Source organism: Monodelphis domestica, chromosome 2 (genome assembly GCF_027887165.1).
Source record: "Monodelphis domestica isolate mMonDom1 chromosome 2, mMonDom1.pri, whole genome shotgun sequence".
NCBI classification, from domain to species: domain Eukaryota; kingdom Metazoa; phylum Chordata; class Mammalia; order Didelphimorphia; family Didelphidae; genus Monodelphis; species Monodelphis domestica.
The window spans coordinates 193269604-193294416 of NC_077228.1; the positions used below are offsets into that span (position 1 = coordinate 193269604).

Sequence of the window (24813 nt, forward strand, 5' to 3'; positions counted from 1 at the left end):
ATAAACATGGCATGAACTAATGCAAAGTGAAGTAATAACCAGATCATTGTGTAGAGTAACAGCACTTTTATAATAATGATCTGATTGTGAAAATCTTGGGCATTTCTAATCAATACAACAATCCAGGACAATTCCAAAAGACTCATTATGAAAAATATTACCTATCTCTATAAAAAGAACTGATAACTTGGTGAAAATTGAATTATAATTTTTCTCACTTTGTTTTTAAAAAATATGTAGCTAATAAGGAAATGTTTTACATGATTTCACATGCATAATTGATAGTTTGCTTTTTCAGTGGGCATAGAAAAGTATGGGAAGGGAGGAATTGAATTTAGAACTCAAAATTTGAAAAGGAAAGAATGTTAAAAGTAATAAAAAGGTTTAAAAAGGGGGGGGAGGGGCACAGCTAAGTGGCTCAGTGGACTGAGAGCCAGGGCTAGAGGGGAGGTCCTAAGTTTCAAGTCTGGTCTCAGACACTTCCTAGCTGTGTGACCTGGGCAAGTTACTTAACCTCATTGCTTCCCTTATCACTCTTCTGCCTTGGAACTAATACACAGTATTGATTTTAAGACAGAAGGTATGGGTTTAAAAAAAAAGAATGAATTCCTGAAGCTTCATCCTGACATCTAAGATATTTTTCCTCTTGGAATACTTTTAAGAGGCAACTGTGCTTTAAGTGGTTACCTCACCAACCCCATTTTCTCAGAAAAGGGTCTTAGTCATAGACTAAAAAGATTGGAAAAGGGGCTCTGGATTTGAATGTCAAAAACATATTGGAGCTTCATGTATCTATAAACTAAAAAAAATAATAATCACAATAGCATTTAAACATTAATATATTATAAGATATGATATTTAATAAGTAGAAAATATACCTGCTTATTTATACTATTTACATTATATTAATTGTAATCATTATATTTATAAGTCACTTAATGATAAAAGGTTTCAAGCACATCCTACTTAATGTCATTAACCAATTACAGAAAAAACCCAAAATTAAATGACTGAAGACAATCCAGTAATTTAAAAAAATGATATTAGAGATTAATAATTTCCATTTCATGAGTTCTAGACCTCAAGGTAGGCATCTCTTGGGAGTTACTCTAAAGATAGGCATGTAGTATAATCATACTTTTGAGGGTATATAGTATAATCATACTATGATTAACTACAAATAAATTAGTAACATTGCTGAATTTAGTAGCTTTTTGTTACTAAGTATTTTCTCATTCAATGGATACCAGTAATATTAGAAATATTGCAAGTCAGAATATCCTAATTGCCTCCCTAATGGTCAATACTCCTTTTATTAATTTCCATTTCTATCATGGTTGTAAAGATTTTGCATAAATTTGATTAAAACTGTTGATAACCAAGACAAAAAAGGCCATTTTTTTTTTCAGTTAAATGTTTAGTTATCTATGGAAGAAAAAAGCCTAAAGCAGTGATAATAGATGGAAGGATTAAGAGCTCACAGATGTGCCAGGACCATTGCTAAGCAATGTGTATACAAATGGAAAAAGAAAAGACAATCTCTACCCTCAAGGAGATTACATCCTAATATGGGAAGGCAATAAGAATAGAATGGGGGCCACAGAATTGTTTGGATCTGGCAAGTCATAGGGATGGAGAGAGGGAAAGTCATGGACACACCCATTAATTTATATGTATTTAATAGATGCCTACAATGGGTCCAGCATTGTGCAGGACATAAGAGAGACAAGTAATATGAGTGAATCAACTTCTGTTTGCAAGGAATATAATCTCTACTGGGGAGATAATTACATACATAAAGAGAATACAAACATATATAAAGTATTTAAATACAAGGCAGGGAGGAAGAATACTAGCAGATGGGAGAAAGGATCCAGAAATGATTTATGTAGAAGGTTGTGTTTAGGCTAAATTTTGAAGGAACAGAGGGATTTCTGTGAGGCAGATGGAGAAGGCATTCCAAGCACGGGAGAGGAGGAGCATAAGGAACATAAGAGGTAGCCAGTTTGGCTGGTTCACAGAGGGTAAGACAGGGAATGATGCATAGTGAGATTACAAGAATAGGGCCAGGTTGTGATGAGCCCTAAAAACTATGTTAAACTATCAGAGGTAGTCATGTTGATTTAATAAAAACTGTTCAGAGTTGGTCCTAAACATTTGTAAAATAATTCATTGTGGGAAATCTCAAGTCTGGATGGTCATTATCTGTAATGTAATAATGTGTTAGTCGTGAAACTCTATAGCTAGGACCTGGGAAGCTGATATTGTAGGCAATAAACAAAGGAGATAGAATTTATGACTGATACTTGCAAAAAGGACTTGAGCCACCATGCAAATTGGACTATTTCCCCCACACTCAAGTTTACAGTATACTTAAAAAGGGTTGTGCATGAACTAAACTATTAAGTGAGCTGAGTGAGGAAAAGAGAGCCACTGGAGGAAACAAAATTAAGAAAAGACTTAGCATGACTATAGAGGCAGTCTCTGGAGGAAAATTTTCCTTTCATTTTACTCTCTTGTGTGACAGTGGCAAAACATTAACTCAAGATCAGTAATGCAATACTGAACCTAGCTGTGGGAACCCTCTATATTGTAGGTAGGTGGTCCTTTATATTGGAGCTCCATAGACAAATTTCACTGTATAACCCAAGATATGTGCTCTTCTCAGTGAACTGGGAAATGTAGGTACAATTTTCTAATATATATATAAATTATTTTTTTAAATTTGCCTTTAAAGTGATATATAAGCAATAACAACTCTGCCAATTAACCAGGCCATTAAGATGTATTGACTTAATTTGCATGTCCCCCATATTAAGTAGCTACTACTATTTTTTATCTTTACTTTAAAAAATTTTTGAATGTGATCATGTTTTTGTGTATCTTTTTTTTGTAAGGTTTACTTTAAAATGAATAAATTTTCACTCGATAAATGGGGAATCACTGGTCTGTCTTAAAATAATGAATTTTTCCGGGTTAGCTAGGTGGCTCAGTTGATTGAGAGCCAGGCCCAGAGATGGGAGGTCCTGGGTTCAAATCAGGTATTAAGACACTTCCTAGCTGTGTGACCCTGGGGAAGTTACTTAACCCCCATTGCCTAGCCCTTACCACTCTTCTGCCTTGGAACCAACACCCAGTATTGATTCCAAGACAGAAGGTAAGGGCTCAAAAATAAATAAATAAATAAAATAATGAATTTTCAGGTAATCTTTATTGTCAAATAAAGTGGCAGCAATCTATTCAGGAGTAATTTGGATGTAAACATATTTATGTAATGATTTCAAGGAGAAGATGTAGGAAAAAACCCAACAGAAATCAATATACTTTATTTTTAGTGATGACACTGCCTTCTAGAACTTCTGTTCATATGATTTAGTTGCTCTATATTGTTTCGAAAAGGGACATACCAGAACTGTGAGGAAATTTTAATTTTTCTTTTGTTGAAGAAAAAGTTCATGGAAGATAAATCCAAAGATGGAATGTCATGTATCTTTTGCTCATAACTGCAGTTCTCAAAAATTTTGAGTTTACTTGGTCTTTTTAATTCTTTTTACAAGATTGTTATAAAAGTTTAGAAAAATTTTTAAGTGAATGATCCTGATTTACCTTAAGGGCTTCTTCATACTCTCCTACAAGAACAATAAAAAATGAATACATATGAGTATTTAGAAAGCACAAGTAGTCTTTGAAATAAGAACATTTAACTTATAAACAAAAGAATAGTAGAAGTTGACCTTTTGCTTGGACCCCCTTCCTTGCCCGATTCCCTTCATATGCTTCTGAAAAGCAGTTACCCTGACTCCTCAACCACCTAAACACCTAGGCTCCTTCACACCCCTTCCAAAGATGCTCAGGTTTACCATTAATACTATTTTAGCTACATTATGAGTTAAATAGGCTTATATGAGGTGATTTGGAAATCTAATTGCTTACAACACTGTTTCCATGGGGTAATTATTTCTAAGTTCCAATTTGGTGCTTATATTGATGAAAAATTGGGGAATGCTGATATCAAGTGAAGATAATATGATGTAAAGGACAGCTAGGTGGCTCAGTGATAAAGAGCCAGGCCTTGAGACAGGAGGCCCTAGGTTCAAATGTGACCTCAGACCCTATTGGTGTAGCCCTGGGCAATCCCAATTTCCTTGCCTTACAGCACTTCTGCCTTGAAACCAATAGTTAGTATTGATTCTAAGAGGAAAGGTATGGGTTTAAAAAAAGAAAAAGATCATGTGACATCACACGGCAAAATAGTTGGCATACTCAAAGGATATTGCTAAATTCTTAAGACCCTAAAACATACACACTAAAATCTATCCATGATACTAACTTTGAATCCATGCTAGGGGCCCACTTTGTAAATTTAATGAAGTTCTCCTAGTAACTAAATGTTTCTGGATTAGATCCAAAATGAATTTACTTTAGACTTATCTTGACTGAAATCATGGTAAAGTGAGGCAACAAAGTTCAGAGCAGGTTTGGTTTATTGATAAGGCTAGCAGTTACCAATTTAAAAAGTCTTTAGCTCACAACAAGCCAAGAAACCTCAAATGAAGGTCAATGGGTCATTTTTAGTCAAAAGGAAGAGCATCCAAAAAAATAGAAGACAGCATCATAGACAGGGAAAACAATGATTGGTTACAAAGCATGAAACATCAAAGGTATAGGGGGGTAATAAGACTGGATAGAAATAGGGAGTATGTGGCTAGCAATCCCTCCTTCCATCTTGTCTTGAAGAAATTCTGAGTGATTTATTGTACCTGCAAGAATATAATAGTATACCGATAACAAATTTCCTTTAATTGGTCTATATAGTATATAGATAAATATAGAAAGACTATAGGTTTCTTTTCATTAAAGTGATTTCTAGAGAAATAACTTTTAAACTTAGTGAGAAAACCTATGAACTTCTGAACTTAACTTGGAGACAAAGAAATGTGATTTAAGTAGTTCTACAAATTGTTGGTAGTTAGTACAGAATAGACTCAATTACAAAACAGAATCAATTTTGTGTGTGTGTGTGTGTGTGTGTGTGTGTGTGTGTGTGTGTGTGTGTGTGTGTGTGTATGCGCCACTATTTTAATGAATAATGCTACAGCAAGGCTCCAGGGAAAATGAAACCATGTGAACTAATAATCTTCTCTAATGTTTTTAAATTAGGTAGAATCAGTTCTCCCTGGCATGAACTGATGAACATAAAAATGGTTTTCCCAGGTATTAAAAGACAAGACTCACCTTGGCTATTGATGGACACCTATAAAAGAGAAATATAACAATGAAATATAGACATATCATTAAATGAGCAATTAAATTGTTACCAATGACTGCATGATACAAAGACAACATTTTAAAGACTCCAATTTTTTCAATGATAACATTAGTCTTTCATAAATAACAAATAAGGAATACTAATATTTCTTCTTGGCAGCCAGGTGGCACAGAGGATAAAGTGCTGGGTCTAAGGCCAAGAAGACTCTTCTTCTTAAGTTCAAATCTGACCTCAAACATTTACTAGCTGTGTGACTGGGTAAGTCACTTAACCCTGTTTGCCTCAGTTTCCTCATCTATAAAATGGGTTGGAGAAGGAAATGGAAAACTACTTCAGTGCCAAAAAAATCTCAAATGGGGTCACAAAGAGTTGGGCACGACCCAAATGATTGAACAAGAACATTTCCCCACACTCTATCCTTTCTTCAAATGTAGAAATTCATATACAAGGTCAGTTAGAGACAGCTAAGTCATGTAGAAAGTAGATCCCTGAGCCTGGAGTTAGAAAGACCTGTGTTCAAATCCTGTCTCAAACACTTACTAACTTGTGTGACCATAAGCAAGTCACTTACCCCATTTGCTTCAGTTAGTTTCTTTGACTGTAAAATGGGAATAATAACAGCATCTATCTCAAAGGTTTGTTGTGAGGAACAAATTAAATAATACCATAAAGAATTTGACATAGTGCCTTATACGCAGTAGGTACTATATATATACATACATATGCTTATTCCTATTCCATTTATGTTCCCTACCTGTACTCTGCTTATGGGTTTAGGTTTCAAATAATTTTAGCAGAATATAAAACAGTAGCTATGTTAATTTTTTTCTTTTATTTTGCTTCCTTCTCTATCTCCCAACCCTATATCATTTTCCCTAATCTCTACCCATGGGTAACCACTGTCAATCACCATTTTACCCAACCTACACACTAGACCAACTATTTTCTGAAGCTGTTTCACCTTGTTGTACGCCTGGGAAATAAGATAATAAAATCACTGTCCTAGAAAATCAGCAATGAGAACTATAATATACTTTACCTCTTCACTATCCTCATCCAGGTATTTTATCTGAATGGTGTTCAGATCATATGAAACTTTCACCTGCAAGTGAGAATACACACATTATGCAATTTAAGAATCGAAATATCTTTCAACTTTACCCATTATAGGAAAAACAAGAAACATCATGTTTCAGAAAAAAACAAGAAAACTAGATCTAATTACTAGCCAATCATTTCTCCAGATAACTGTTTTAACACAATTATCTGCCTGAAGGAAAGGGACTAGACAACATAATCTATGAAGGTCTTTTATAGCTTTATGATTCTTTTAAGTTAAGACCATTTGACACTATGCTCAAAAATAGAATCTTGAATAAAGGAGTATTAGATAAACTCTGCTACACAGGAAGTAAAACATTTACTATAGAAACCCAAACAAACAGAGTAAGAACAAAGGTCAAACCAAGAAAGGGAAAAGTATTAACAAACAGAGAAGCAGATGGCCTACCACTTAAAACACCTCCAGGCAGATATGTTCCTGCTTAACTCTGGAACAAACCACCTATGACCCAGCAATAAATTGATCACTTTTCCCAAAATGCAACTTACCTCCTCTGTGGTTCACAAAAAACATGACCATACCTGCTTTCATGCATAGGAACATTCTGCTTTTAAAAAATTAAGTTCTCCAAATCCTTCTCATATTAAAAAAAAAAAAACACTCACTAAGCCTTTTGCCTCCCAAAGGAATTACTATTCTTCAAACAATCTCTTCTAAAAACAATCCACTTTCTACTTCCTAACTAAAACATCAAATAAGAAAAAGCAATGACTCAACATCAAATAAGAAAAAGCAATGACTCACTTTCAAGGAAAATTTTTCATAGGGGCTTGAATTGATAACTTTTAAAACCTATGAAGATGCACTATTAAAAAGTTGTCTTTGGAAAAACTCTCATCCAGATAAAGCTGAAGCAAAATAAAATCACTCACCATTGCTTCTACATCAGCCCAGGTTGTATTTTCTGAGTCTGAAACCAGGAAGCTTTGGGTTTCATTTTTAAAAGTCACATTTAGATTAACCTGCGGCTCCATGCTTTGGGGCTAAAGGAAAAAAAAAGTTAAGTATTTCAGAAAATGCTTAACAAAAGAAATGAATGTTAACTTAAGTTGATAAGGATATAGTATCACTCAGATCCCAAAGAAACAAGAAGGATATGAACAAAAAGAATTCTTTCAAAAGAATTGCAACTAATAACCATATGATAGATTGCTCCCACTAGTAAGAAGAATACAAATCAAAACATCTATGAGGTTTCACTTCATATCTAACAAAATAGCAAAGATGAAAATTCTAGGTGTTAGTAAAATTGGAAATTGGTCCAAACATTCCAGAAAGCAGTGTGAAATCACACTAAGAAAGAGACAAATGTGTCCATTCAAAAAGTGCTACTAGAGATTCCTCTGCTTGGGATATACCTTAAGGAAGTCAAAGTCAGAAAGGTCCTATATACACCAAAATATTTAGAGCAGCACTATTTATAGTAGCAAGAAGCTGTTAACAAAGTAGATATCCATTAAATAGGAAATGGCTTAATAAATTATGATAATATGAAGGAGCATTACTGGGTTGGGAGAAAATATGAATATGAAGAATCAAGAGTACATACAGGAAGACATATACTCTAGAGTAAAGAAACTAGAATCAGGAAAATAACACATAAAGCCTCTAACATTGCAAATGGGGGGGGGGGGGGGAGGGTTGAACACATTAGGACCAAGCTTGGACCTGAAGAAGAAATGAGAAATTCTCCTTCCTTTCTTTGTAGTTAAGGATGTCATTGGATAGGAAAGCCAAATCCAGAAGCATTTATTAAGTGCCTACTATGTGCCAGGCACACTGTTAAGCACTGGGAATAAAAAAAAAAAAGGTCAAAGATTGCACCTGTTCTCCAGGAGGAATCCATGGTCTAATACAGTAATAGCAAACCTTTCAGACACTGGGTGCCTTGCCCCTCCCCAGACGAAGAGCTGCTGCCCTACCACCCCTCTTAGACAGGAAGGGGAGTGGCCCTAGCACTTGGCACAGGGGTGGGGAGGTGTGGGGGAGAGGGGGAAGGGAACAGCTTTGCCCAAGTCCCTCTGCCTTTCTAGTAACTAACTCTGGCAGGAGACAGCACACATGCCCACAGAGTGGTCTCTGCATGCCATCTTTGGCATACATGCCATCGGTTTGCCATCACAGGTCTAAGGGACCATTACAAATATTGAAGTAGAAGTAGTTTTGCTTACCCCCCCCTTGTTCTGTTAGATTTTCTTTCCCCCCTCCAGGGATGGTTCTCTGAATAGGGAGGGGAAAGACAACATCTGTGTAAATGAAGTTGATATAAAAACAAAAGCTATTCAAATATGGACTCCCTTCTCAAGAGGCTTCCTAGCATGACCTTGGGTAAATCACTTAATCCCAATTGCCAAGCACTTGCCCTTCTCTGAGTTCTTTACAAAGACAAAAAGAAACTTTATCATTTTAGAAAGTGATACAAATTACCAGGGGGGGGGGGAAGGGAAGATAAATTTCTACAAAACAAAACAAATGACTTTTAAAAGTCTGAATTTACCACGATTACAGAATGTGTTAAAAAAAAAAAAAGGCCCAACAAGTAAAAATTGTCCTCTCACAATCATTCATTTGAGATTCAAATCCAAATCTAGGTAGGTGAAAAGTCAACATGGAAATATAGAAACCCCCAGTTTATTTAGTTTGAGTGTAGAAACCCCAGGTTTTGACCTTGTCACAGGAGAGGTTTCCCCCTGAGGGAAGGTCCCACTTCACCAGACAATAGATATCCACTTCAGCTTTGGAGCATTAGGTCTTTTAAGCTGCAGGTCCCAAGTTCAATCCTTAGTAAGGAGGGATTCCCTCTAGGATAGGTTCCCATGGGATCAGGGAACAAGTACAAATTTTGGGGTCTCCAATCTGTAACTCCATGTTGACAGTAGGTTAGTGTAGACTGAACATCGAACTTTCAAGTACCCAATAATCTCACCCTAGATAGTAGATATAATCTAATCTTAAGCACCTTTTGTTTTAGAAGTTTCCAATTTGTGCCTAGGTCTCTCCCAGGTGTTCACTCCTTCCTTAGTCTCCAAGTAAACCAATCAATAGTCCTTCCTTTCCTTTGTTCCCCAAGAATATATGACCCCAAATTCTTCAGTTCCTTGAAAAATCCCATGGTGGAGATTCCTACTTCTGGTTCATTTTCCTGGAGACAGTGTTCCCAGAGTCCCAGAGCTTGGCTCTGTGCTGGCTAAGAGCATTGAAATTCTCCATCTACTGATCATTAATAATTGCTTCTATTAAGAACTGGCCTATTACAAGTAATGGCATTTATTATCTTCTAGGTCAGGTATATTAGCATGAAGATGTTACCTGTAGAGGTACCTATTCAGAACCAGTTTCTAAATTGTAGGAGTTACAGATGACTTAGAAAATTTCTTGGTTCTTTATGAAATAATTTAAGGGGCTTAAAACCAAATGTATACTGTGTCAACATGGAATTTAGGAATCCCAAACTTGTTACCTAGTGAGATCTGATGAACCCCAATCTTCAGGACTAGCTTGTAGATTGGAGACCCCAAAATTTGTACTTGTTCCATGTTCCCATGGGAACCTATCCTGAAGGGAATCCCAAACTAGCAGTTTCAGACAGAGTGGGAGACCCTCAGGGAAATGACAATCCTGGTTGGGTGAGGTAAGCATATGCTAAGGACCCTCTTTGTTTTAGGTAGTCTCCCCTATCCTATTAGAACCTTTCCCAAGAAGATCCACACCAGAGCAGAAACCATCCTTTAGTATCCATTGAAAGCAGCCCCTTCTCTTACAGCTAGCCTCTAGCTATGATTCTTTTCCCAAGATGGATGGTATCCAGTCAGTGTAGTTTGAACACTCCCATTTTCCTTGTAGCTATAGTGATGTCAATCATCTTTCCCTGTCCCTGGACTCCCCAAATGGTATATAGGTTCCCCAAGTTCTTTTGTTTCTCGGAGTCCATCCTGAGTCTGTGGCACTCCCAGGGGTCAGTGACAAGGGTGTCCAGACTCTATTGCAGTCTCAGGGAGCAGCTCTGTTGTCTTAACCTAGTAGCGCTAACCCCTTTTCCCCTTGATTAAAGAATGATTTTGACCATTTAATAGTTCTGTGTTTTTTCTAGTTGACAATTGTGAAAACACAATATAATACATAGAACCCTTGACTAAGAATCAATAGATTTTAGTTCCAGTTGTACCATTTATTTAACTAGGTAAGCTGAAACAAGTTACAACCTTTTTGAACCTCAATTCTTCCAATAATAAAATAAGCAATAAATACTCATGTGCCTAGTTAGGGTGAGAGGGTTAGGATTCAGAAATTAGGAGGTCTGATAAGATTGACAGATTATTAGATAAACCCTAGAGTCATTGTGATGATCAAATACCATAATTTATATGAAAACTATGTATGGTGAAAAGAATTAACTAGACTTGGGATCCAGAGAGACCTGAGTTTGAATCTTTCACTGGCTAGGATTTGGGCAAGTCACTTTTTGACCTAAGTTCTCTCATCTACAAAATGAGGACAATACTATATTTCCTATCCCTCCGTGTTGTTTTAAAGAAAGCACATTCTCAAGCTTATAGTGCTACAGAAACATGTAATTATTATAAACCAGTTTTAAAAATAAAATCAGTATTGCTTTTCCACAGTTAGATAAGCCTTATAAAGCAATACATTAGACAATGTTTTCATTAAACAAAAGTATACTGCTTGGATTTGAGAGATTTCTTTTGAGCTAATGATATTTTACCAAAGCAAAGCTTTCCCCAACCTGGACTAAAATTTCATTACAAAATACTGCCAAAATTCTAACTACAACCTAGTTAATATCTATACTTCGTTCTGAAACTATGAATATGTTGCTTCAGCATTTACCCATGAAAAATCTAGTACATTCCCAGGACCCACGATGCAAAAGGCTATCTACCTCCAAAAAAAGAACCGATTGAAGAATAAAGCATACATTTTTCTTGCTCCCTCCCCCCATGCAACATGGCTAATATAGAAATACGTTTTGCATGACTTCACTTGTACAAAGGACAACATATTGCCTGCTTTTTCAATGAGTGGGGGGAGGGATGTGAGGAGAGAATTTGGAATTCAACATTTAAAAAAAAAATTAGGTTCACTTACAAGAGATGGATGTTCAGTTGCTCCATCCCTATAAATTTCCATATTCTGAAAGCCTCACTCTAAACTAACCCATCTCCTCCCAGTTTCTCATATCACTCAAATAGAAATCCACAAAATACTCTAGAATTTAGTCAGTAATTTTACCAATGGGATAAAAAACAGGAAGTGAGGTTGTATGTAGAGAGGTAAGGAGTAGGGAGAATTCTTGCCTAAATTCAAGTCTTCTGTTGTTTTTTTTCTTCCAGTAGTCTCAATCAGCAATCAGCAAACTCCTTTTAACACTAATCTTGGATCTATATGCAAGATCAGGACCAAAGTTAGGCTGAGCCTAAATGAACAGCCTTAGGGCAGATAGGTAGGACAGCAGGCCCTAAAGTCAGGAAAATTGACCTCAAACATTTACTATCGGTGTGGCCCTGGGCAAGTCATTTAATCCTGTATCTTTACCAAGAAAACCCCAAATGGGATCAGGAAGAATTGGACCCAACTGAAATGACTGAACAAATTTAAGTTTACAGCCAGTGTAGCCTACAATCTAGCAGTGTTACAGTATTCCAAGTAAGGAGCGCTGACTCACCACTACTTGAGGCAAGCCACATTTCCTCTCAGTTTCAAAACTAGGTCGGCCTACAAACAGGAGAACCTAAGCTCCATTTCCCCCCCAGACAATAACTGTGATTTATATGCACAGGAGCTCCTGATGTATAACTAACTTTTTCTACTAAAAAGGCTACCCAACACCTCTCCTAATTTATAAAAGAAGTTCCTAATTTTTTGGGGGGGCCATGGACCCAACTTTGACAGATTGGTGAAACCTATGGGGCATTTCTCAGAATGTTTTTAAATGTATAAAATATGGAGGATTATTAAAAAACCAGTTTGATGGAAACTACAGATATAATTTCTTTTTTTCCCCATTCAAGCTCACCAGCTCCCTGGAATTTATCCAAGGATCCCTTGGAAGTTCATGAACTCCAAATTAAGAACCCTGGTTTCTCAGAATTGCCTAGGGGTGAACTGAAAGGTTAAATCAGTCAGGCAATAAATACCTATTAAGCTTCTACTGTGTGCCAGGTGTTCTGCTAAGTGGAGGGAATACAAGGAAAATCAAAAACAGTTCCTGACCTCAAGTTCAGTGTAATAGGGGGAGTCGAAACGTAAAGAGTTAGGTTCAAACACGGGATGAAAAAGTCAAATTGAGAGTAATCTTTGAGGGAAGATGCTAGTATGAAGGGGTTCGGGAGAGGCTTCTTGTAATTAGACGAGATTTTAACTGGGTCTTGAGGGAAGCCAGGAAATGGTGACTGACCATAGAGGAAATACTTGAACTTGGGTCTATAATGATTCTCCCAGTTATTCACTCACTATTTTTGTCTTCTTTGACACAAATGGGGGAGGGGGATCTTAATGTTAACAAGTCTAGTGGAGGGCCACCCATGACAGCGACTGTCCCAGAACCGGGCGCTTGGCACAGTGCCTGGCACACAGTAGGCACTAAATCAATGTTGACTCATTTCACAGAGTCTGCCTCCCCGGCCAGGGCTTGGGTCTCGTGACGAGGAGTCTCCCCTCCCTCCTAGGCCTGGGTGACACGGGCACCCTACCCCCTCTCGCGGGGGCCCATCGACCTTCCCTCCGAGGCCTGGTTGGGCCTCGCCCCCTCAAGCTCCGGGAGGCTTCTGGCCCTCTCACAGCTGTCCATGAGACCTGTCCACAGCCCTTCCAAAGGGAAGATTCTCTGCCCTAAGGCGGCCTGACACTACCCTCTGGAGAGATCTCCAGCCTCCTTACCCGCTTCCCGCCCCCGGGGGGCGCTTCCCCGAGACCGGTGCAAGGACCGCTCACTGCCGGCTCTGCTGCTGCCCCTCCAGGGAGACTCTAACATGGCGGATGGAGACCAGACTCGGGTCATCGGGTCTCACGGAGGGACGATTGGCTCGGGCTCGTGTCCCTCTGAACTAACATGCCTCTGATTGGTTTAGGCTGAGACAGGGGCGGGGCGGCGAGCGGAGAGGCACAACAATAACAAACACGGAGAAAGAAGGAGGAGCGGAAGTGGCCCATAGCAGCTTTCCTCCTACCCGTCCCTAGGACAGCTGGCCTCTGCCAGCTAAGCGCCAGCTCGGACATGATGGAACCTGTAGTCTTCTCATATTCTCAATCACCCTCCCGTGGCCATTACTCACCCAAAACAGATCCCCAGGAACGCTACAGTTTTGTATCTGCTGTTTACCGGACGCACTCTTAGACCTGTTTCCTACTGTCACCAAGTCCCATGAAAGTCTGCGTTGGAGCTTCTACTCCCGGGGACTACGGTTTCCAAAATGCACCGCGCCTCATTTCCGCCCCCTCCCCACACCCCGCGCCTATGCACGTAAACGACCCGTTCCCCTCCCCACCTCCAACATGGTCTTGTCGCAATGCACTCTGGGTGTTGTAGTCATTCATTTCCTTTACCTGACGAGATTCCCATCTCGGCGGAAGGGGTTGGAGGACTCGGAGCTTCTCTTGCTGCTCTGTTAAAGACAGTATGGGCCCCCCCCCACCCCGGTGGTGATTCCGATGGTCGGGAGAGCAATTACTGTGACGCAATAACCCAGTAATTGAAAGAGTAGAAAAGAAGGGGGAGGAGCCTAAACCTCCCGACAGAGTACGTAACCTCTTCCTTTTCCGGCTTCTTCCATTAAGACAAGGAGGGCCAATCACCGGAGCCAAAAGGAGCCAAACCCGTTCTTCTCTCCCACCACCCCTCCCAGTTTATGTGGTCGAGCGGGCATTGCTATTGGCTTCCAGGAGGTGGAGTTCCGTTACTATGACAACAGAAAAGCGCGGGAAATCCATATAAATTGAAACTGAGATTGCGCGCCATAGCTCCCGGAAGATTCGGGAAGGATAGACCGCTTCCACCCGGCCAGGTAATTAATTTGGTGTGTTTACTGCTGGGGAGTAGGGTACACGAAGAGAAGAGGACTAAAGTGAGGTTAGAAGGCACCCTGGGGGAGTGGAGTCGAGGTTCTGTTTACTTCAGCAAGCATTTATTAGACGCCCACTAGGTGCAAAGTAATGAGGGTACAGAAAAAACGAAGAAGCCTTTGTCCTCAAGGAGTTACATTAAATTATGAGGAAACAGCATTAATGAATATTAGTAAATACTTAAAAATGGATGGGTAGATAACAGCAATTTCGGGTCTGGGAGAGTACTGTACCAACTAGGGGGAACTGAACAGGGTGGTAAGCCTCTTGTAGTAGTCTAAGAATTGAGAAAGGTAGAAATGAAGGAGAGCATTCCAAGCATGGGAGGGAGCAGTCATGGAGAGGAGACAATGAAGGGCACTATTTGAGAAACTGCAAATAAACAAGTTTGGTGGAAGCAGAGTGCCTGAGTAGGTGAAATGTGACTTTCCTGATAGGAAAGACAGAGTGGAACTACATTATGAAGTGTGTTGCATGTTTAATAGGGATATCTATTTTTTATCCTAAAAGCAAAGTAGGAAGCCACTGAAACTTCTTGAACAGGGGGGAAGAAATGGTCAGATTTATGCTTTAGGAATATCATTTTGGCAGTTGGATTCTCAGAGAGGAGAGAGCTAGGCCAGGAGGCTAATTAGAAGATGTTGTTTTAGGCCAGGTGACATGATAAGGTACTGAGCTAGAGTGGTAGGCAGGTGAATAATAGGGTGGTAGCCAGGTGAGTTATCTATAGATATAAATATCTATAAAATAGATTGATATAGATATGTCCACATACAAACATATGTATTGTAACTGGGAAAATAAAATATCTTAAAAATATATATGTGTGTTGTATGTTTGTGAAGGGTCACTGGGAATGGAGGGTAGAGAGGGAAGGAAAAAGGTGAAAGAAGAATACTAGGAGGATAAAACTGGAAAATGGTCATGATATGTAGGAGGCTAGGACTGGAATATTAGGGGAACACTGGGAGAGGAACCTAGAGTAATATCAAAGGAGACTTAGGAGTAGGGAAATATGTGTTTAGGATAGTAAAAGAAGTAAAGGCTTAGGAGGGAGGAGACCAGGCAATGTGTTCTTAAAATGTGTGCAATATATTCTTAAAAGAAAAAAAGAATATGAGTAAATTCTAGACAGGGGAAAATAAGCTGAGGCTACTGAGGCTTGCTTAACTTGTTAACATCGGGCTGCTCTTGTAGAAGGTAAAAAGAAGAGGAGGAAGAAAGACAATCCATAAACAAAAGACTGAAGAGGAAATCGAATAGGGGCAGCTAGGTGTCTGATGGCTAGAGAGCCAGGCCTGGAGATGGGAGGACTTGGGTTCAAATTTGGCTGCAGACACTTCCTAGCTGTGGAAACCTGGGCAAGTTACTTAACACCAATTGCCCTAGCCCTTACCATTTTTCTGCTTTGGAATTGATATATGGTATCAATTCTAGGATAAAGGTAAAAGTTATTTTTCTTTTTTAAAGATGAGACTTAAACACATCTAAATATTTTTTAAAATACTAGATTTGGGGGGGGCAGCTGGGTAGCTCAGTGGATTGAGAGCTAGGCCTAGAGATGGGAGGTCCTAGGTTCAAATCTGGCCTCAGCCACTTCCCAGCTATGTGACCCTGGGCTAGTCACTTGACCCCCATTGCCTAGCCCTTACCACTCTTCTGCCTTGGAACCAATATACAGTATTGACTCCAAGACGGAAGGTAAGGGTTTAAAAAAATAAATAAATAAAATAAAATACTAGTTTTGGGGGTTAGCTGGGTAGCTCAGTGGATTGAGAGCCAGTCCTAGGGACAGGAGGTCCTAGGTTTAAATTTGGCCTCAAGACACTCCCCAGCTTTGTGACCCTGGGCAAGTCACTTGACCCCCATTGTCTAGCCCTTACCACTCTTCTGCCTTGGAGCCAATACACAGTATTGACTGCAAGACAGAAGGTAAGGGTTTAAAAAAAAAAACCTGGATTTTTTTTTTTTGCTTTTCATATAGGCCTTTCAAGTACTTATCACTGGGAAATATATAAAGAGAAGAAAAGAAATAAGAATAATATATATTATGATGTATTTTTAAAAATAGCAGCCACAAAATCAAGAGAAAAAAGTGTTAAAGTTAAAAAATCCAAAAGGAAATAAAAAACAGGATGTTTATATTAGCACACATATATAATTTGTATGTTTTTAAACAAATTGTAAACTATGTGGAGTCTGTGGTTTTGCACTTATTTTTTCTTATACATGTGTATATTTAAATGTTTTGTGGTGGTGGTGACTAAATATATAATAAAAATGTTTAATTAAAAAAACAAATATTAAAAAAAAACAAATGAAAGGCAAAGTGTAATAGATTAAGTATTGGAGATAAAATAAAGAAAGACTTAGACTAAAATTCCTACCAAAAAGTACTTATTGGTTAATCTAATGCTGTTATAGCTGAAGCTCTCTAGTCTTAAGGCCTCACTCATGTTTAAAAAACAAACTCAAAAATCGTTCATGTAAAATATTTGTTTCCTAATATTTACCCTGTGTCTGTTAAGGTACAGTGGAGAGTAAAGAAATGGATTTGCCTACAGTCACTATTGAAGAAGTAAAGAATGTCCTAATTGGGATGCAGAAAATTTTAGAATGTCCTATCTGGTAAGTCTGAGGGCTTGTCATCGTACCTTTGTGACCTCCTTCCTTATGCCAGCACAAAAGGCAAGAAATTGCTTTAAATCATTAGAAGAATTTACAATAAGTGTTATTAGAAGTTTAGGGTGTGTGGTGAACATTTTTTTAGCCGAGACTCAAAAAATAAACACCAAGTCTCCAAGCCAAAAAGGAATAGGTTTATTGAGAGTGGAATCCAGTTTCACACTAAAGCCAGTCTCAGATGTAGTTCCTGAAGACCTTGAACCTTGAGATTGGACCCCTTATGTCGGCAGAATAATGTCAGAAGTTCAGTCATTTGGCACATTTGACTCATACCATTTGACACAAGTCCCTTGACCTATGCCATTAGCATGTGTATTCTGCATGCTGTGGCAATTTTGCAGAGGTTTTTTAAAACAATTACAAAATCAAGATAGGTTTTTAGAACGATGTCATTTAACCTAATGTGCAATAGCTAGTGTGAATGAGGTCAAAAGTTAACATAACAGAATGAATATATATATAATATTACAGAATAATGGAGGAATATGGGATTTCACATTCACAGTTGTACTGTCGCATTGCCTTAAGTATGCTGAAAAATTGTATAGAATTTATCCTTGCAAGCACTTATGTATGTTTTCCACAAATTGTATGGAACTTATGTTTCCAGTTTCTCCCTTAGAATCACTGATAGTTTTACTTCAAGTAATGTTTTTAAAAACCAAATACAAAACCATTACCACATCAACATCATTCCCATCAGAATTTTTCTTCTGAATAAACAGGTAATATAATAAAACATGATAGATTGCATACTTTAAAATACATACATGTGTAAATTTTATATATGTCTTTATTTAAAAAAGGAAAGAAAAAAACCCTAGTACTTAACAACCTATACAAAGAAAACTGCAAATAAAATAATAATGTCCTGCTGAAATAGTAAAAAATGATTTTTCATCCTTCATGTATATTTGTTCTGCATATTGCCTCACATCAGTAATATACTCATCTCTTTGCTATGTGGTTGAATCATGAATTATCAGTTTTCTCATGAGATTGTCTTAGTGCTGGCTATTTTTTATTTTAGGTAATATATTCATTGCTTTGGTCCTAGCCTCCCAGAATCCCCACAATCACTGAGTTATTATATGCCCTAAAGTCTTGTCAGGCCAGATGCTGACATTTGATAGTTTACAGTTTTAACATCTTTGGCTGAAGAAAGTCAAGGATGTATTCTCAAAAGGCACATTTAGGTTCTTAAAATGGTCTGTTCATATTCACCACGAACCTCACTGGTCTCACATACTCTTGTGGCCCTTACTAATCTGTTTAGAATGGCATAGCATAGATAGGAGCTTCAACTCTAATGATGATTACCATGGCAGAGGACATGGGTGGTGGCATTTCTTAAATAGAAGCACTGATCTCTAGAACCAGATCTGGCCCCATTAAAAGGAGCACAAAGTTTAACGTGGCTCTATAAATAAAAAGCCAGTCTGCAAACCAAGTAAAGGATCTTTTCTTCATAACAAGTTCAGTCTTTGAGGCCTTACAGGTGACAGGATAGACCTTCTAATAAACAGATTTTAATGCTTTTCTTTCTCTGGGAACTTTTTTTTTTAAATAGGGAACCCTTCATACTATCAACACTCACTCAACATACTTTTTCTCATTTGTGTACATAAATTTATTTTTGGATTCAATTCAACAAACAATAAACCCTCAAAGAATTTACAATCTAACAGAACAGGAAATAAAACATGAATACAAATAGGTATGAGATATAGAAAAAAGCAATAAGACAAAGAAGAATTTCATAGTATGCATTATGAGAAATTAGGCTACATAATCTTTTCACAGCATCCTGATATGTGTGTATATGTATTGTGTATATATGTATATGTATATATATGTTTATATATAAAATGTGTGTGTAACAACTTTAAGATAGAAGAGCAAAAAAAGCTAGACAAATGGGGTGAAATGACTTGCCCAGGGTCACACAGGAAGTAACTGAGGCCTGATTTCAACCTAGATCCTCCTGTCTCCAGGCCTAGTTTCTCTATCCACTCATTCTACCACTTGGCTGCCCTTGACCTGGTAATTGTTGACTGTAAGAACCTCATTGTGCCTTTGACACTAGATCCAAAGAATTCCAATAAGCCAGAGCTGGCAAAACTGAAATCTTTCTTAATCTGGGAAAGGATGAAATCCCTTTAATCTGGGAGAGAACAGGGAAGGCATCATTGGAAGAGCTTTGAACCTGAACCGGGCCTTAAAGAAAGAGAAACTTAGTAGGCAGAAATGCAGAGGGCGTTTGTGCAGTCATGGAAAGTATCCATACTTCTTTGTCCTTGAAAGGATGCTTCAGAAATCTAGTATAGTAAACTAATCTGAGAAAGGCAGCTCCTGCTGAAACAAAACCCTTTCTCCTTTCTTTCAAACTAGCAATACTGCCACATCTGATGAATTTATTATGATTTGTAAGGTTTAGCTGTCCGGACTCCTGCTTAGCTATCTGTTATGCTGGTGAAGTAATTTCTAAATATCTGTTTGAATTTCTCAATCAAATGTATATATACAAATCATACATTAAAACATGGGCCTAGATTAAAGTGATTTCTTGACATCACTTGTTGGTCCTACTCTTCAGTATGTAACTTTTTTAACTCTTTAAGAATGGAAAGGGCTAAAATGATAAAAAATAGTCATCCTTGATTGGTGTCCTGCGAAAAGCCAAATGGTTGATACTTTGACTACAAGTAACCCTAGGCACACAGGAAAAAAAACACTATATTCCTTCTATGCCACATGTGAGAAAATCTTGATTTAAAAACAAAACAAAATCTACAGGAATTATAAAGTGAATGGGCCCATCAGTATATTTTTCCTGTAATCATATGGTCAGTGGTGCTTGACATTGAAAATATAAATTTATAGACAATGCTTTCTGTCCCTTATGCTTGAAAAAGAAGGTGACTGGAGGCCAATGAGATTTTTTTCTTTCTACCACATGAATGTGTTGTGTTGCAAATTTCATATCAGAGAAGTAAAAACAGTAAGCATTTAAGTTCCACACTTAAGTCAAATACAGGCAAGATTTAGAAAGCAAAAATCTCCAACATCTTAATTAAGCAACTAACCACAAGGCCAAGAAATTTACTACCTAGTTTGTGAAAACCAAAAAACCAGGGAAGCAGGAAATGAAAATATGAGGATAAAATTACTTTTGTGGGAGCACAAAACAGGATAGAATCCTCATGGTAATTACATAGAGTGATCAAAATGTCCTGAGTAATGTGACAGTTGGCTCCATTTATTTTGCATTTCCATGGTATTGAGCCATAAAAATGTAATGTACCTTCTTTACTATTCTAGCAAATTAAACTACCAATTAAAAGTGCTTATACATAAAAATAAAAAATGCAAACATGGGAGTTAATGGTAGGTTTTTCCTATTCAGTCCACTATTGCTGTATATCTTGTAACTTACCATTTTGTTGTGTTGTTGGTTCATTTGTGACTGACTCTTTGTGACCCCATTTTGGGATTTTGTTGGCAAAGATATTGGAGAGGTTTGCCTTTTCTTCAGCTCATTTTACAAATAAGGAAACTCAGGCAAACAGAGTAGTGATTTGCCTAGGGACACACAGCTCTTAAATATCTGAGGTCAGATTTTTAACTCAGGTCTTCCTGACTCTAGGCCCTATTCTCTAATGACTGAACCACCTAATTATCCCTCAGAATCTGAGTGACCTTAGACAAATCACTGCCCCTACCAGAGCCTTCATATCCTCATCTATAAAATGGGGATTAATAATACTTATACTATACCTATACTATATCTAGCTTAGAGTATGTGAACACTTATTTTTTTTGCTGTCATCTATTTAAAGAGAGAAGAGGAGGCAGCTAGGTGGCTCAGTGGATTGAGAGTCAGGCCTAGAGATGGGAGGTCCTAAATTCAAATCTGCCCTCAAGACACTTCCCAGCTGTGTGATCCTGGGCAATTCCCTTAACCCCTATTACCTAGCCCTTACCACTCTTCTGCCTTAGAACCAAGGTTCTAAGTCTGAAAGTGAGGGCCTATAAATAAATAGAGAAGAAAGAGAGGTGAGTTTGCCAAAATAACAATGCTTGATATTTACTTCTTAGGATTCTTAAGTTCTTTTCCTTTCATTTATTATTATTAGTTCAGACCTGTGATTTAATCAATGTAGAGAATTCCTTCTACTAATGTAGATCAGTAACTGCGCCATAACTTAAAGTTGTAGAGAATTGCCAGGGGTGCTGAGGAGTTGTGTGATTTGCCCACAGTCACACAGCTAATCTATGTCATAAGTGGGACTTATCCTAAATTCATATATTTTGAGCAGAAAGGGGATAGAATTCAGAGATTATCTTATCAAACTTGGTCATTTATGAATGAGTAAACTGAGGTCCAATGATTTAGCCACACAGGTGCTTAAGCAGAATTTGAACCCAAGACTTTTGACCCCATATCCTGAGCTCTTTCCACCATACTAACCAGGTCCTATGTCTGGAGCAAGCCAATTTCTCCACTATGTCCTGCTGCCTTTGCTTTCATACCTAGATAAGAAGAATAAAATGTTAAGTATTCTTTTCCTTTACTGAACTGGGCTTACTTCTTACCAATCACTTGTAAGTATAAGCATGCCATGTATCTAAAATGTGTCTGTTTTGGACAATATTTAAATCTGGATCTTTTCCTGTCTTTATTATAAATATTGACTCTCAGTACCCAGGAGAACAGACTTTGCTTGTTTTTTTCTTCTTCTGTTCTCCATCTAAATGCTCAACAGTGTGCATCCTGGCCTCCCATATGGAGGTACATGCACAGTCACATAGTGGAATTTTCATCTTAAAGTTTATGTTTGCAGCATGTTTGGGGAGTTCAAGTTATAATTGCCATATTGGAATGTAACTATTTCAAAACCAAGTCATTGGATGAGATTGAAAACCATCTGGTGGTATCATAGCTAAATCCAATCTCTTTTTTACCCATTGCTGAAATATATAGTAGAAGCACAATAATAGATCAGGCTCCTATACTTCCTAGTTGTTTGTTTGTTGGTTTTTTTTGTTAATTTAGTCCAGATAGCGTTATTTTGTGTATTGCTTTATGGTTGGCAATGTACCATCACTATAAAACATGCAAGCTGGCAGAATATATATACTTATCGCCCTTTTTCAACCCTTACTTTCTGGCTTAGTATCAAGTTTAATACAGAAGAGTGGAGAGGTAGGCAACTCTGGGTTAAGTGACTTGCCCAGAATCACACAGCTAGGAAGTATATACGGCCAAATTTGAACCCAGGTCCTCCCAGCTCCAGGCCTGGCACTCTATTCACTGTTCTGCCTAGCTGCCCCTCAAATTAGCTTTTACAATAGAATATTTACATCAGCTAGTTGTGAAGTCTAGAAGATTCATCTTTTGAGTTCAAATGTGGTCTCAGATATTTACTTGCTGTTTGACCCTGGGTAAGTCATTTACCTCCGTTTGCCTCAGGTTCCTCATCTGTAAAATGAATTACATAAGGAAGTGGCAAACTCCAGTGGGATCATGAAGAGCCTGACATGACTGAAAAGGACTGAACAACAGCAAATAATTTATTCTGAGTCTTTATGTATTTAGGGAATATAGAGAAAAGGAATGATCAAAGTTACTCTTGAACAATTAAAGTTCTTTTTTTTTTTTAACCCTTACCTTCTGTCTTGGATTCAATACTGTGTATTGGCTCCAAGGCAGAAGAGTGGTAAGGGCTAGGCAATGGGGGTCAAGTGACTTGCCCAGGGTCACAGAGCTGGGAAGTGTCTGAGGCCAGATTTGAACCTAGGACCTCCCTTCTCTAGGTCTGGCTCTTAATCCACTGAGCTACCCAGCTGCCCCCAAACAATTAAAGTTTTACCTCAGGTTAAGTATCAAATACTAAAAGTTCTGGTTCCATGTTAATTTGATTCTTCATTAAGTATATGCTTAAGAGTTTTTGGTCTTTTTTTTATTGTATTAATTGACCCTACCAAGAAAATAACCTTTTTTTTTCCTTTTAGTCTGGAGTTGATCAAAGAGCCTGTTTCTACTACCTGTGACCACATATTTTGCAGGTAGGTCTCAAGATCCCATAATTTCATAATAGGACATGTCAGATTCTAGCATGTCATTTTATCTGCCCAGTTACTTTAGCCTTTCCATTTAATTAAATTAATGAAATTAAGAAGAAAACCCCAATCTGAATCTATCAGTCTGTTTTACAGAAGCTTTTAATGAACCCATTTTGCCATACTTATATAATCCCAATTCCTATTAAGGTACATATTTAACACCTCAGGAGGTCACAAATGACTATAGCCCAGTCTTCATACACATTTTCTTTTTGTATAAGAACAGAAAAACAGATTTTTAAACTTGTAGGCAGTCAGCATTTGTCCTTACTATTGCCAGATACTTGTTTTGGTTCACTTTCCCTTTCATTAACAGCATCTCTCATGCCCACAACCTCCTTGTTTTCTCTCCTTTTCAAAACAGAAAAGGATATTATATCAGACATTTATACTGTGCTGAGATGGAAGTTTTGATGTAGTGTTAACTCCTTATTGATATTATCAAGCATTTTGTATCTCTTACACAAAAATGGAGGGTTTGTGGTTTTTAGAAGCAGGAAAACTGGGAAGACTTCTTCTTATTCTTGAAATCTAACTTCTAAATCTGGTCCTGAAGGTAAAACTGCTTTAGTCTTGTCAGGTACTTCATCCAGAAGGGGCAGCAATGTTCTATTTTTTGCCCCTAGGATAGTAAGCCTTAGTTATAGGTACTAGCAGCCTGTTCACAAATTGAGAATTGGAAGGGCCTTTAGAAGTCTTCTAGTCCTTATCACAAATAAGTTGTGTGTCCAGATAGGGTAAGTATCCTGCGTCCTACAGGCGGTCAGTGCAAAGCCTGGATTGGAAACCAGGATCTCTGACACCAAATCCAGTGCTATTTCTATTGTGCCATTCTGCTTCCATTCTGCTTCCTTGGTAGCTGCTCAGTACTCTAGGAACCTCCGTAAATGCTCCCCATTTATCCTTCTCCAACTTTCATTCACTGATCTAATGATTCAAAGCCCATTCATCAAGCCCTATTATCTTTCTGCTACATCCCCTGGTTTAGGTTTTCTACTTTCCCTGACTCTTAAAAAAAATTATTATAAATTATTATGAGCATCAGACTTTTGATCTTGGGGATAGTCCACAGCATTATAGTTCAGACTTTCTGTTGGTGTCAGCCCCCTAGCACCCAGAATGAAGCATCTGAGGACTACTTGTTAGTTTTGAAGGAAAATATAACAGTCCAGCTGTTAGGTTTGATCCAGGACTTTTTTCCTTGGGATGTGAATGACTGATTAAAGAGGCTTCCGTGCACACATCAGAGAAAGCAACTGACACTGGCTTGATGTTAGAGAACTTTTAAAAAGCAGAAAGAAAAAAAAACCCAACCCTAAAAGACAGTAAAATATGTTTTTGCCTCTGGTGAAATGATTAGTCACTCCTAAAACTTCTAGAGATTAAAAAAAATGTGCAGATGAGTTCTGAAAATTTAATAGCGCTTATACTTTCCAGATATGTAATACAAGTTGGTAATACTTTACTTCCAATGCACACACATATTATTGATGCTGATGCTAAGTGATGTGGACCTGAATGGGTATTGAAC

The 24813-nt window shown here is 37.9% G+C and overlaps 2 protein-coding genes across 22 annotated transcripts in view; one reads left to right on the top strand and one right to left on the bottom strand.

The window, feature by feature from the left end:
• The window catches only part of NBR1 (NBR1 autophagy cargo receptor), a 31179-nt gene extending 17091 nt beyond the window's left edge, over positions 1-14088 (bottom strand). For 3 of the 18 annotated variants that reach the window (XM_056816671.1, XM_007482142.3, XM_056816668.1), the window contains exons 1-5: positions 13956-14088; positions 7265-7375; positions 6309-6371; positions 5236-5254; positions 3607-3629 (exon numbers count right to left, since the gene is read on the bottom strand). In XM_056816671.1, the coding sequence (XP_056672649.1) occupies positions 3607-3629; positions 5236-5254; positions 6309-6371; positions 7265-7366 (207 nt within the window). In that variant the 5' untranslated portion in view covers positions 7367-7375; positions 13956-14088. Of the gene's footprint in view, positions 1-3606; positions 3630-5235; positions 5255-6308; positions 6372-7264; positions 7376-13289; positions 13425-13684; positions 13821-13897 lie in introns of those variants that run through there. The other 15 variants (XM_056816670.1, XM_056816667.1, XM_056816673.1 and 12 more) reach the window with 10 other exon arrangements.
• A 100-nt stretch (positions 14089-14188) lies between these two features.
• Positions 14189-24813, top strand: part of BRCA1 (BRCA1 DNA repair associated) — a 76534-nt gene continuing 65909 nt past the window's right edge. For 2 of the 4 annotated variants that reach the window (XM_007482128.3, XM_007482129.3), the window contains exons 1-3: positions 14278-14413; positions 17000-17099; positions 23172-23225. In XM_007482128.3, the coding sequence (XP_007482190.2) occupies positions 17020-17099; positions 23172-23225 (134 nt within the window). In that variant the 5' untranslated portion in view covers positions 14278-14413; positions 17000-17019. 4 annotated transcript variants of the gene reach the window in all.